A 13,433-nucleotide genomic window follows, 5' to 3' on the forward strand; every position below is an offset into this window, starting at 1 on the left:
CCTGGCCTTCATCGGGGTGGGCTGTGGAGGGACCAGCGGGCGGGGGGGGGGGGCTATGTGAACGTGGGCCTGCGTGTGCACGGGCGACAAGCGCGCAGCAAAGATGTGGCCCAGCGGTGCTTGCCGTGGCGGTGAGAGCGGAGCATGATCTGATGTGGCGCCAGACACCGCCTGCATGCGTCTCTCTACTCCCCCTCAACCCCCGCACCCCCACACCTCTCTCGCTGGCCGTCCAACCTCCCTGAGACACCCGCCTCCCCACAACACCCTCCCCGTCCCGCCCCCCCCAGCTGCCGTGGAAAGTTGTGCCGTTTCCTCAGTTTGAGTTGCAGGCGCGCCTGGTGGCGCGCGTCCTGTCTGGCCGGGCGGCGCTGCCCAGCCGTAGCGCCATGGCGGCTGAAATGGACAAGTTCTACGCTGGGTTGAGGGAGGCGGGAGTGCCCCCCAAGTGGACTCACATGATGGATGTGCGGCAGTGGTACGCAGCAGCATGCTCACCAGAAGGGCTGCTGGTTTTTGGTTTGTGCGGGGTTCCAGTAATAGATCTGGGTTGAAGCATGACGGATGTTCACCAACATGCTCCCAACATCCCGCGCCAGCAGCTGTGGGCCTTGCAATACTTGGGTGATCCCTACATCCCACGCTTTGTTTTTCTTTGGTCCGTGCGTCGCAGGGAGTACAACAACTGGCTGATCACTCAGGCTGGGTGCCCTCAACCCCTGCCGGCCTGGCGCGGCGACATGTACGCAGCCACCGGCAGGAACAAGCGCGCCCACCCCGACGACTACAGGTGCGCGTGGCCTTGACTCCTGGGTTCATTTCAGAGCTGACCGTTGGTCATTGGCTGTGGCTGCCTAATCACGGCGTCCTCAACGCTGAACGCGCGCCCCAACCCCCTCCTGAGGTCAGGGACCATTGGGACGACACGTCCAGCCTGGAGGAGGCGCAGGAGGAGCTGGCTGCCCTGGTGGAGGGGCTGAGGGGGAGCCAAGAGCAGGGGCCGGCCGGCAGCATCAGCAGCGATGCCGACGCCGCCAACGGCACGCCTGCGGCGATAAGCGTGTGCACATGAGAACCCCACACGTCCATCCTTGTGTGTCTGTGCCCTAACAAGGCCGCCCTGAAGTCCCTGTATAATTCAGTTGGCATGACTGCTGTGCTGGCTTTCGAAGCCTTTCGTATTCGAATTCCTCCTTGGCTACCCTGATCGCTGCGATGCAAGTTGCTTTTGCCCGGCGCAAGAGTCACATCCACCGCATCTGAACGTGCGTGGCAATGGATTACTGCTGAGTCGCGCTTTCCAGGTGCTCCCTGGAATTTTCATTCAGTCAGTCAATAATGTGTTTATTTTGCACGTACATGGCGGTTTGCCATCATTAGTCACTTGTAATCTCAACCATGCCACAGACATTGACGGCAGAACCGTGCTGCTGGGTGCACCGCATCGCTGCCGGCGTGGAGCCATTCAGCCGCTGCCGCCGCCGGAGGCCGGCAGCAGCATCCTCGCCCCGCAGCAAGCTGACAACCCTGAAGCCGCTGCCAACCTCCTGCAGCTGTTGCTCCTGCTGCTGCGGCGGCTCTGGCTCGCTGTCGCGGCCCTCCAGCTCCCTGCGCTCTTGCTCGATGGGCTGCCAAGAGGCGGGCGCCACGCGTGGCTCGAGGGCTGCAACGGCGCGGCCCAGCCGCAGACGCGCCATGAGCGGCGCCGGTGAAAGGCCCTCTAGGGAGGGGCTGCTGGATCCACGACCCGGCCGCGGCTCCGACCCGATCCACATGGGGCTGGTTCCACCCGACGGAGCGTTCGGGACCGCAGGGGCCGCAGCGTGGCCGGCGACGATGCATTGAGCCAGAGGCGCAGGCGACTCCCAGCCATCACCGCTGCTGCTGGCACCACCGCTGCTGCTGCACACCTCTGGCTGAAAGCGGCCTGCCGCCCTCGTACCGCCAGTGCGCTTGGCGGCAGGTTTGCCTGCGCGCGAGGTGCATGTGGCACCTTGGGTGGACTGCTGCTCTGTGTGCCGCTTTTCAATGAGCTGCTGCTGCTGCTGCTGCTGCTGCTGGTGCTGCTGCTGCTGCTGCTGCTGCTGCTGTGTAATTGTACTCTCCTGCTGCCTGTCATCACCACTTGAAACCAAGTCCACGACCTCTCCGGCCCCTACATCTGGTGGAGCGCCCCTCTTACCGCGCGGCGCACGTGGCCGCCGTCCCCGCGCTGCCTTGATTGCAGGCGCCGCGTCACCGACGCCGCATGCGGATCCCAGCAAGCCGCTAGCACCGCTGGCCAGCAGCTTCTGCAGCAGCGGCAGCAGCACCTCCGGCCGACCCACAGGCAGCTGCAGCTCAGGGTGCCGCTCCGCCAGCTCAGCAGAAAGCTGCTGCAGCACCACTGACAGCTCGCTGCCGCTGACACCACGTTTCTCTGTAGCTGTGGCCACGGCATCCACGGCGCCGGCACCACATGAGTTCAAAAAGGGCGCCGTCGGCAGGCGCCTCTGTGCTCGAGGGGCCCGCTGCTTGGCTGCATCCCCTGCATCCCTCGCTGCATCGCCGCCGCTGGTCGCTGCCTGCGCCTTCTTCCGCGCCCGCTGTTTTTGCGGCTGCTGCGGCGCCACCTCCAGGCCACCAGGTCCCGAGCCGCCCAGCGCCGCCCCTGCTGGCTGCTGCTGCAGCTGCACCTCCACTTCTTGCTCCTCCTTGCTCCGCTTCTTGGGGGTGCGCTGCCTGCAGGTGTCATAGGGGCAAATACCCAGGGCCAGGTATGATGCACAAGTTCACACAATACAGGATAGCAACAAACGGACAAAACTTCTGGCAGGAAAGCCCGATTTGGAACACGCGACCTAGCACCCGCCTCTGCACGTCTACACCTGCCTGCCCACCTCCTGCTTATTGCGCCGCTTGGGCCGACCTGCCCTGCACCGCCGTAGGCCTTCATGCGCTGCAGGAGGTCCAGCCAGCCCAGAGCCGCACCACAGCCGGGGCACGCGCCGCCCAGCAGCCACGGGGCCCTGCCTCCAACGTCCAACCCCCCACCATCTGCGCCAGTCGCATGGCCTGGGCTGCTGCTGTCGCCGGCAAACCGCTCCGCCAGGCATTCGATGTGGAACTCTGATGCGCAGCAGCCACAGCCGAGGACATAGCGCTCTACAGCGCGTTCACACAGCTTGCAGCGAGACCCTCGCTGCTTGTGCGCTGCTGCCCCCTCTGCCGCGCCGCCCTCTGCTGCCTTTGCCTTTCCTCGCCGCTTGGCGCGTCCGGCCCCCGCAGTGCCTTCGAGACGTCCTGCTGCCTGCCCCGCAGCTGGTCCCTGGGCCGCCATCCAGTCCGCCACGTCATCCTCCAGCTCGTACACATCGTCATCAAAGACCCCACCACCATCCATCGCGCCACCGCCCTTGCTGCCATCATCCAGTCCGCCACTCAGCTCGCTGCCGCTGTCAGAGAAGTCGGCGCAAGCACTGAGTGCGTGGCGGCAAGAGGCGCTGGCTTTCGAGGCCTTACTGCACCCGGCCCCCTCCTCCCCCTCCTCCTCCTCCTGCTCCTCGTCCTCCGCCTCCTCCTCGGCGCCGCACCTCGCAGCCGGCTCCTCCCCATCTGTCTCCGCCTCGCCGTCTGCCGGGCCCTCGCCTGTGCCCACGCTGCTCGGGACCTCGTCCAGGGGCGCCACCACCAAGGGGAACAGCAGCGGTCCGCGGCAGCAACCTGGCCAAGAGCGAGAGGTGGTCGGCAGGTTTCTGACGGAGTGCGCCAAGGATATGGGACAGCACGGCTCGCGCACGGTGGCGCCGTTCACCGCACCCACCGCACCCAGCAAGGATGCACACGTGCCCACATGGCCACTGCCGCCAGTGTGCTCTGGCGGCCAACCCTTTCCTCGTGTCGCTCCTCTCCATGCGCCGCCCACCCGTGAAGGTCTTGGCGTGCTCCTCGGACATGATGTGCAGCCGCAGGGGGAAGTAGCGCCAGGGAGGAAGCTGTAGCATGCCAGCCAGCAGGCGCATCTATTGGCGGCAGCAGGCGGATATCTGGTTTGTGAAAAAATATTGGATGTCGCAAAGCCTGGCCATCACCGGGGCCTGGGCCACGTCGCTGTTCCAGCTTTCGCTTTGACACGCGGCCCCAGCGCGATGCCAACTGGTGTATGGCCAGGCTCTTCAACCCCTCTCAAGGCACATGCCGCCCGTATGTGGGCAGCGCACACCGCGCCCTACCTTGCCGGCGGTGCCATACTTTTGGTGCTTCTTCAGCCCCGCCACCACGGTGCGCGCCACCTTGCTCTTGTCCGGGTGCTGCCACGCCCACTCAAACTGCAGCGCAGCCACTTGGGTGGGGAAGCCGTACACCACCAGGGCCATCTCCCAGGGCCGGCCCCTGCGGGCGCGGTCGAATGGTGCTCCACAAGCTGCGACGACCAAGCTGTGGGAGTGCTCTGGTCCTAGGGGGTGGGCTGCATCCCAAACCGCATGGGCCTCGAACAAAGAGCCTTGCGGTGAAAACTGGCCAGGCGCCTGTCAGTGTTAGGCTGACATCCGCTGTGCAAGGCAAAGTGGCGGCGAGCGCACCGCTTGGTGCGCCAGGCCCCGGATGTGATTTCGCCATTGTGCTGCCGCAGCCGGCGCGGGGGGTTGACGGTGAACCTGTGACAGGCCGGTGGAGGGCGGTGGCGACGCATGTAAACGGGTAGTCAAGCAGGCGGCGCGGGTCAATGCGTGCGGCGTGTAGCGCTTCGAACAGAGTAGGTCCAGGTGCATGCTGATGGCCGCTGCTACGCAGGCAAGCCTGTCCCCTGACCGCACCCAATGTAGTTGCGGATGCGTGCTTCGGGGTTCAGGGAGACCAGCAGGTAGCACCCGTAGAAGCGGGACGCCATCAGCCCGGAGCAGGTGGCAGCAGTTGCGCAACACCGGAGGGGACGCTGAGCAGCTGAGACAGCTGCTGCTCGAGTGGCGCGCGACAGCTGCGCCGCGCCTCCCCAGAGCCGCGCCGCTGCAGCAGCCACCCTGTCTGTCCACCCGATCGATCTCAAACTTATTATCACAGTTGTCTTAGCGACTGCTACAACACATGAGCAAGCATTGCGCGATCTGACACTATTTCAAGAGCGCATGCTCTTGCTGGTACAAAGGCGAACATACATAAATCTCGAGGCGTTCGTACAGAACATGTTGTGGTGTTGGAGCCAAAACATTCTGCAAATGCGCCGTGGTACGGTATGATATCGCTACCGTAGAGCTGAAGCAGCCCCCCGCCCTCACCGCTTGAAAGCGGGGCGCATCCAAAAGACCACACATGCGGAGCGCAAATAAACTCAAGTCCAGCAAGACAAAAACATTGGTGCAATTGGTTCTCATAAAGCTTGTCTTGACACGGGTCGATTTGTGTCGCAAGAACCCTGGAGCTGAGAAGCCACGTCTGCGTGCGACACGCCCCCCCCTTTCATGCCGAAGAAGTTCACAACAGCCGTTGCACATCCTTGTCCTGGCACTGCCTTCCAGGACGAAGATGATTTGCGTTGTGCATACTATTGGCTACGGCCAATCGGGTGTTGGGTGTCCCCTCATGTTGCACAACGTTTGCTGGTCACAGTGTTGGCTGCATTCAGCAATGCACCCCCACCCCGGCTCCTGAGTAGCTGGTGCGGATCAGTGCACACAAACGTGATAAGTTTGAAGACCAATTTCATCTGCTATCTACGTCACAGACAGAGGTGATGCGATTTTGGCACGCAATTCAGCTAACTCAGCAGCATGGGCGTACAGTATGTTATTGAAGGGGTCCACAAGGCAAGGGACGTTCCCTGATTGGCCAGAATGAGATGCTTCAAGCAGGGTGTGACAGCTTGCAACACAAACAAGCAACACGCCAGTGAACACAATTGATGTTGAAATGCAGTGATCAGACCAGCACCCTCCATGTCGTGCACGAATTTGCTGGTCTGGGCTAGGCTTCTGTGGGGTGCGTCTATGGTCGACCCAGGCCTATCAAATGGGGAGGCTTGAGCAACTCAGCCCCATGAGCAGAGGGCAATCATTTTGCCCTTGCAAGCCCTCGGCTGTGTAGAAATCAAGGTCAAACACCAGAGGGCCAGCAACTCCCAACTCGATTTAATGCACAGCGGTTGATGCTTGTTAGTCTGAAAGTCCGCAGCAGCCACGCTGCACAGGACTTTTGTGCAGGTCTGCGCCGCTGTTGCGTACCTTCTTGCTCTGCCACCGCATTAACGGGGCTGAGTTCTATGACCCCACATGGCTGCAAGCTGTAATTAATTTGCACATGGCGCAAGGCTGGTCTTGGGGAAGGGGCCTCTGCCAGGCACAGTCGCTGCAGATTTCCCATTGATGCAGGCATGGGATGTACAGTAGCCCTACAGCGGTGCCCTGCCCTTTGGCCCTGCTGCTTGTGGCGTCAATCTCTGTTCAGCACTCAACAGCATCCAGCCTCTGCAGCAAGGCCACCCTCCGTAAGGCCACTGTGGGGCTGCAGTGACACGCCAGCGCCCGCAGGAATTCAAGTGCATGGGCGGGCGTGCTGCTGCAAAGCAGCCTAACATCGAGAGCTAGACTTGTGGTGTCCGTCCCGTGAAAAATCACTGCGACTCGCGTGTGACGAGCGGCCTACGCACCGTACTTGGTGTATCGTTGTGCAGGCCCGCGGACTCCAGCAGGCGGTCTAGATCTGCTCGTCGCTTCAAGGCAAATTGTCTTCTTTTTGGGTTGAATTTATTCAGCGTCATCCAAAAGGTGTCTGCTCTGGCAGCCGGAGGTGCACCTCCATTCGTCGTGGCCTGCAGGAGACTGTAGACAGGCCAGCCCAGGCCAGCATGAGCCTGAGGCTGGCCCAAACGGAAGGCGCGGGCGTGCGGGTGGCGTGGCCGCTTTTGCGCAGGTGCGGCGCATGCACCAGTGCAAAAACGGCGGCACGAGCAATGTTTGACGATGCACGGAACGTGGGAGCGCCCGTCCCAGCAGGCCGCCTTCACCCTGCTGCATCGGAGCAACAACCTACAGCTGCAGCTTGCGTGATTGCAACTTGCCCTTCTGCAAAGCAACACATTTGCTTGCTTGCTGAGTTCCGTGCCCTACCCGCCCTGCAGGCGCTGCGGTGCATCGCGATGCGCGGTCCTGCGCGGCACCGTACAGCCGACTGCCGGGTCAGAGCTTGACAAACGTTCCCTTGCGGAAGAGTCACTTTCATCTTCACATATCCATGGCAGCGAACTCCTGGGCGGCGCGCTACAGCGCAGGCCGCTCCTCCAACGGCCCATGCTAGACGGTGGGGAGGCCACACGCCGTTGTGTTGCGAGCGGGAGAATTCAGCAACTCGGCGCCGATACGCCCGCCCTCACGGTGCAGCCGCAGCCGCCGCAGCCGTTGCAGCAGCCGCAGCAGCTACAGCAGCCGCTGCCGGAGGTGCCGAAGCAGCATCCTGACACCGGCATCGGCGTTGTCGCGGACAACAGCAGCTGCAGCCCCAGCAGCAGCACCGCAAGCAACGCAGTCATCACGAGCAGCAACATCACAGCGGGTCGTCACAGCTCAGGCAGTGGCACTGCAGGGGCACGACGGCCAGATGGTGATGCCGGCGACCCCCAGTGTTCTCCCCAGCTCTTGGCTCCTGCGTCCTCTGTCGAGCGGCCCATCAACCCCCTGCACGTGGCAGCCGCCAAGCGGCAACTGCAGCAGTGGCAGGAGCTGCAGGATACGCGGACCCCGGAAGACAAGGCGTCAAGCCGCCCCCACCCTCAGGCGGTAGTTCTGGTGGACTGCGCGATTCGTAATGCTTCCGGCTTGCATGAGTTGGAGGCGATTTTGACGGTCTTCCAGGGCCGCCTGCTGCACCACGGTCTTACAGCTATGACCGTGCGGCTGGCGCAGCTGGTGCAGGAGGCGCAGCAGGCGCAGCAGGCACAGCAGGCAGCGCAGTTCGTTGGCAGGTCTGTTGATGGCGGCGGCGGCGGCAGCAGCAGCAGCAGCAGCAGCAGCAACAGCAGCAGCAGCAGCAGCAGCAGCAGCAGGAGCAGCAGCAGGTCAGGCGAGCCTGGGAAACACAAGCAGGGGCAGAACCAGCAGGGGCAGAACCAACAGGGGCAGCAGCAGCGGCAATGGGACGAGCAGCGGGAACGGCAAGAGCAGCTGCACAGGACCGCGGGCGCGCCGAACGCTAGCACGTTGTTTGCTGTTGGCGGCCGCCGGCGCTGGCAGGTGCAGCGGCGGCTTGTTGAGCTGCTGAAGGAGCACGTACAACATTTCAGCGTCCGGCAGGTCGGCCTGCTCTTGAAGACCCTGCCGCAGCTGCAGTGCAGCGACCGCGGCCTGCTGCGGCGACTGCAGGTGCGCGCCACGGCAGTCATGCCTAGTGCCAAAGAGGCCCGCACGCTGACAGCTATGGTCAACGGTGCGGCTGGGCTGGCCGCGGTGCAGGCAGAGTGGGAGGCGAAGCTGCAGGCCCGGGTGCGGCAGCGGCAGCCGCTGAAACGGCAGCAGCAGGCATCATCTGAATGTCGTGAGATTGGCAAGGCCCAGACAGGAGCTGCCATGCTTGCGCCTCGCGTGCGCACATCCGGCCAGGAGGAGTGGCAGGAGTCGCTGCAGGGGACCCACGCACAACAGCAGGAACGGCGTCGGCGGCGACAGCAGCAGCAGCAGCAGCAGCAGCAGCAGCAGCAGCAGCAGCAGCAGCAGCACCAGCAGCAGCAGCAGCAGCAGCAGCAGCAGCAGCAGCGGCGGCGGTGGCAGCAGCAGGTGCCCCCGCCACAGGAGGCATCGCCAAGCACTATGGGCGCGCAGCAGGCCGCGCGGCTGCCCCGTGTCCGCCCTTCAGACGAGCTCAGCCCTCGACGATCAACCTCGGCAGCCCCGCACGCCCAACCTCCGCTGCGGCCTTGGCAGCGGCCGTGGAAGCCGCTGTCACCGCCACCCCAGCAGGCGCGCCACGGTCGCGTGCTCATGGACACTTGGCTTCAGCAGTCACGCCAGCACCTGTCTTTGTTCTCTCCTTCACAGCTGGCTACCAGCGTGCACTCACTCGCCCTCATGGGTGGGGCAGTGCCCCCTGAGTGGGCACACGAGTTTCTGGTCGTGACGGAGATGCAGCTGCAGCGCACTGCAGGGGCCAGCAGCGGCGAGGGCAGCGGCAGCAGCAGCGGTGGAGGCAGCGGCGGCGGCGGCGGCGACAGCGGCGGCGGCGGCGGCAGCAGCAGCAGCGGAGGCAGCGGTGGCAGCGGCGGCGGCAGCAGCAATCTGTGCAACAACAGTACCAGCCGTAGTGGCATAATCTCCACTAGCAGCAGCGGCGGCGGCGGCGGCGGCGGCGGCGGCGGAGGCGGCGGCGGCGGCGGCGGCACAGTAATGCCCACCGAGGAACGTGGACCATTGTTCACTGCGGACGGTCTGTCCATGCTCCTCTGGTCCCTCGCTCGCCTGGGCATACGGCCCAGCGACGCGTGGTGCGCCGCGTTCCGCGGTGCGTGCAGGTGCTGCTACTGGTCGCTGCCGGGGCCAGCGGTGTCCAATATCGTGTGGGCCACCGCGCGGCTGGGCTTGCCCGTCACGGACGCTTGGATGAAAGACATGCAGTGGCAGGCGCAGCGCAGGCTCAAGGGCATGGGCATCGGCCACATGGCAGGACTGGTGTGGGGCCTATCGGCACTGCGATGGCGGCCGGCGCTGCCCTGGGTGGCGCGGTATTGCAAGCACGTGAGCGGCGTATTCTTGAGGGCCGGGCGGGGGTTGGACGAGGCAGGGCCAGGGTCTCGCCAGGATTGATGGAGCCATGATGGTGTCGTCACGTAGATTGTTGAGTGGCAACGGTATTACTGAAGGCTGGCTGTCAAGCGGGCGAATGACGGGTCGCAGACCACTGTGTCTCGTTGAAATGCAAGCATGTGTCAGCGGCCTACTGAAAACACGCCAACCCGCCTGCTCGTGTGCGCTCATCGCCGTCGCAGCTGTCACACCGTATGTCGGAGGTGGACCCGCACTCCTTTGCCACCATCGTCGCGTCCCTTGGACGCCTCTGCGTGCGCCCCGGGCGCCCTTGGCTCGACGCCTTTGCGCGCGCCATGCGTCCCAAGCTGGCCACGTTCACACCGGCCAACTTTGCAAGCGTGCTGTCGGGGTTTGCGGGGCTGCAGTACGAGCCGCACGAGGACTGGTGGTTTGACTACTTGCTGGAGGCGCGCACGGCCATACCGCGCTACACCCTGCGCGACGCCGTCATCACGCTGCGCGCGTTAGCCGCTTTCTCAGCGCGAGACCAGCGGCGTGCGCGAGCACCGGCAGAGTGGGTGGCCGCGCTGCTCGTGCGCGCACGCGCGTGCATCGCAGGTAGCGGCAGCAGCACAGCGGCAGGAAGTGGCAGCGCAAACAGAGGCATGGCTCTTGAGCTGCTAGTGAGCGTGGCTCAGCTTGGCGCGGCGCCGGGGACCGCACTGCTCTCTGCAGCACTGGCGTGCGTCATGGGGGCAGAGTTTGGCCCTGTTACTGGCAGCGGCGGCAGCAGGGCAAACGCCGTCGAGGCGGCAGCTGCGTCGGGAGCGGCAGCAGCGGCAGCAGGCAGGAGCAATCCAAAGGGCCCAGTAGTGGCTGCGGCGCCAGCGGCGTCAGCACGCTCCTCGCCCTCCGCGCTGGCGCGCTTGGTGCAGCCCGCTGGCAGCGCCGGGGCAGCCGCTGCACCGCCAGCTACATATGAATGGCTGTCGCGGCGGCCTCGGCACGTGTCACGTCTGCTGCTGGCCTTGTCATCCTTCTGGCGGGCTGGCGGGGACGAGTGTGCGTGGCTGCGGCGCCATGCAGCGGCGATCGACGCCCTGGTCTTGCTTGCGGGACACCAGCTACCCACTGCCGAGCCGGGGAGCCTGGTGCAGCTGCTGCAGGCGCTGGCAACAATGCGGCACCACCCTGGCAACGCGTGGCTGGATGCGCACGAGACACGCGTGCTGGCGGTGCTGCCATGCCTGAAGCCTGCGGCTTTGCAGGGGCTGGTACAGGGTTACGAGGCCCTGGAGCGGCCCCCAAATGAAGCGCTCGTCGAGGCTGCCGCGCGCGGCGCCGAGGCTGCTGCGACCCAGCGGCGGGCCGAGGTGGCGCGGCTAGCGCGGCAAGAGGCGCAGCGGGTGCGGACACGCGCAGTTGTCGCAGGTCAACGGATGGCGGCTGTGCGGGCGGCTCAGGAGCAACGGCGGCGGCGGCAGCACCAGCAGCCGCACTGGCCGCAGCAGGGGAAGCAGCAGCAGCAGCAGCAGCAGCAGCAGCAGGAGGAGGAGGAGGAGGAGCAGCAGCAGCAGCAGTAGCGGGGCCAGCAGCACTGGCATAGGCAGCCGTCAGCCAGGTGGCTCGTGGGGCGTGTGGGGTGAGCGCGGATTCTTGACTCAGCAACGGTGTCCGTTCTCGTTAGATGGTGTCTTCTATGCGAAGGCTTGATACTGATGTTGGAGCCTTAAATTGTAACAAATGTTTGGACCTGCTACTGTCATATATTGGTTGGGTGCGACAGGCAGGATTACACTTGAGACTCTTTCTACACTGTGAGACTCTTTCTATGATTCTACTCTCCCTTCTGGACGGAGTAGATGGTTCGTCACGGCCTAGCATGCGATGTATTATGATACTGCCCAGACAAGTCACACAACACTTGTACACACTGGCAAAGCCTCGTGCATCATCACGATCAGATCGGTCTGAATGTTTGCTTTCGCTTTGCTTTTAATTCCAAAGTGCCGTGGTGATTTCTGCGCGTGAAGATTGCCTTCTGCCGACACACGCTCGCCCAGGCCAGGGCGGCGGTGTCCCGGGGCGCACTACGAAAGCACCGCAGCTGTTTGCTCCAGCTGCAGCGGGAGCACGCATGGCCCAGTTCTCTGGCACCATCAAGCTGACCGACCTTAATGACTTCATAGCGCCGTCGCAGGCGTGCGTGGTGTCTCTGCAGGGCGCGGCGCCTGATGCTAAGCCGCCGATGCAGCTGCTGGAGGAGGTGCGTTCGATGCTGCCTCTGCACGCCACGCCGCGCTGCCCACGCTGCGTTTTGCCATGCAGGCGCTCGATGAGCAGAATTATGGGTAGAATTATTGAGTTGCACGACAGTGGCGCAACTGCTGTGTAGATTGCCTGCGGCAAACGCCCCCCCAACGCTGCGTTGCTATCCTCATGCATACGACGCTCGCGGGGCCCCTTCCTCCCTTACGCCCTCCCACGTGGATTTACAGGAGGGCAAGGTTCAGCTGCACCACAAGCCAGGCACCGGCTTCAAGCAGACAGTCACCCCCGGCGGCAAGGACGATGGCCCAGTGAAGGTCTCCCTCCACGACTGCCTTGCCTGCAGCGGCTGTGTCACTTCCGCAGAGACGGTGCTGCTGCAGAACCAGAGCGTGGGGGAACTGGCTGCCAAGATGATGGAGCCGGGGGTGGTGGTGGTGGTGACCGTGTCGCCCCAATCGCGCGCGTCGCTGGCAGGTAAGAGGCTGTGTGTGGACTGGATGTGGGATGTGCACGCACTTGCGGGTACAGGCGCAAGAGCTGGTCCCCCTGTGTTGTGGGCGGCAGGTGAGACAGGGCCCCATACTTCCTATCACAGTAAACGCTTTTGTGATCACAGACCGACAGCGAGGGTGGCAGGGCCCAGCAGTGTGCAACCTGCACTCATCCCGCCAACGTCCCTCGCCACCGTCCTCACACCCTGCCTGTTCGGCAGTGCTGCATGGGCTCGACGCCGCGGGCGTGCAGGCACGGCTCACGACGGCGCTGCGGCGTATGGGGGTGGCGGCCGTGCTGGACATCGGCGTCGGCAGGGAGATGGCCCTGGCAGAGTCTGCAGAGGAATTTTTAGACCGGTGAGCGGCCCGCAGGCACATTACAAGGGGGTGCCCCGAGCGCCGCTTGCTGGGTGTTTGCTCCTGCAGTTGAGTCGCTGATGTATTCTTATCATCACAAATGGCCGTGGGCAGTCCAGCGGGAGCGCTGCAACCCTGGCACACCGCCAGCGCCCCACCCAACCACCCGTCCTCCTTGCGCGCACGCCTCTTCCATTCCCCCTTTCCCAAGCTTCGAGAGCTCCAAGGCCGCGTCCACCTCAAGTCGTGCCGCCATGGCGTCCACAGGGGACTCCTTGCCCGCACTCAAGCACCCACGCATTGCCGCGCACCCCGTTGCTGCCGCGTCTTCTGCGCCGGGCCCGCTGCCTGTGCTGGCCTCCGCCTGTCCCGGCTGGGTCTGCTACGCCGAGAAGACCCAGGGCGCCAACCTGCTGCCCCACATATCGGCAGTCAAGAGCCCCCAGGCGGTGATGGGGTCGATTGTCAAGCGGCGGCTGGCGGCGTTGAGGGGCTGGGACCCCGCGCGCGTGTACCACGCGACCGTGATGCCCTGCTACGACAAGAAGCTGGAGGCCTCCCGGGAGGACTTCCTGCTGCCTGGTGCGCCTGGGTGGTGGGTGGG

The 13,433-nt window shown here is 64.3% G+C and overlaps 4 protein-coding genes across 4 annotated transcripts in view; 3 read left to right on the plus strand and 1 right to left on the minus strand.

The window, feature by feature from the left end:
* The window catches only part of MNEG_0483 (hypothetical protein), a gene marked incomplete at both ends in the record, with an annotated part of 3,529 nt that extends 2,457 nt beyond the window's left edge, over window positions 1-1,072 (plus strand). Inside the window, 3 exons of the mRNA XM_014051038.1 lie at window positions 291-478; window positions 674-790; window positions 910-1,072. Of these exons, the coding sequence (XP_013906492.1) occupies window positions 291-478; window positions 674-790; window positions 910-1,072 (468 nt within the window). The remainder of the gene's footprint in view (window positions 1-290; window positions 479-673; window positions 791-909) is intronic.
* Window positions 1,073-1,376: 304 nt separating this feature from the next.
* On the minus strand, window positions 1,377-4,870 carry MNEG_0484 (hypothetical protein; the record flags this gene model as incomplete). The annotated part of the gene is made up of 7 exons (XM_014051039.1): window positions 1,377-1,969; window positions 2,183-2,721; window positions 3,573-3,702; window positions 3,905-4,001; window positions 4,212-4,371; window positions 4,563-4,637; window positions 4,797-4,870. The coding sequence occupies 7 exons, from the start codon at window positions 4,868-4,870 to the stop codon at window positions 1,377-1,379; spliced, it is 1,668 nt and encodes a 555-aa protein (XP_013906493.1).
* Window positions 4,871-7,853: 2,983 nt separating this feature from the next.
* Window positions 7,854-10,329, plus strand: MNEG_0485 (hypothetical protein; the record flags this gene model as incomplete). Its single annotated transcript, XM_014051040.1, has 4 exons — window positions 7,854-8,741; window positions 9,003-9,344; window positions 9,947-10,230; window positions 10,326-10,329. 4 exons carry the CDS (start codon window positions 7,854-7,856, stop codon window positions 10,327-10,329), a joined length of 1,518 nt encoding a protein of 505 aa, XP_013906494.1.
* A 1,515-nt stretch (window positions 10,330-11,844) lies between these two features.
* MNEG_0486 (nuclear prelamin A recognition factor-like protein) overlaps window positions 11,845-13,433 on the plus strand; it is a gene marked incomplete at both ends in the record, with an annotated part of 3,627 nt that continues 2,038 nt past the window's right edge. Inside the window, 4 exons of the mRNA XM_014051041.1 lie at window positions 11,845-11,973; window positions 12,206-12,452; window positions 12,691-12,829; window positions 13,041-13,411. Coding sequence (XP_013906495.1) covers window positions 11,845-11,973; window positions 12,206-12,452; window positions 12,691-12,829; window positions 13,041-13,411 — 886 coding nt within the window. The remainder of the gene's footprint in view (window positions 11,974-12,205; window positions 12,453-12,690; window positions 12,830-13,040; window positions 13,412-13,433) is intronic.

This window comes from Monoraphidium neglectum (genome assembly GCF_000611645.1).
Source record: "Monoraphidium neglectum strain SAG 48.87 unplaced genomic scaffold scaffold00039, whole genome shotgun sequence".
In the NCBI taxonomy this organism is placed as follows: Eukaryota; Viridiplantae; Chlorophyta; class Chlorophyceae; order Sphaeropleales; family Selenastraceae; genus Monoraphidium; species Monoraphidium neglectum.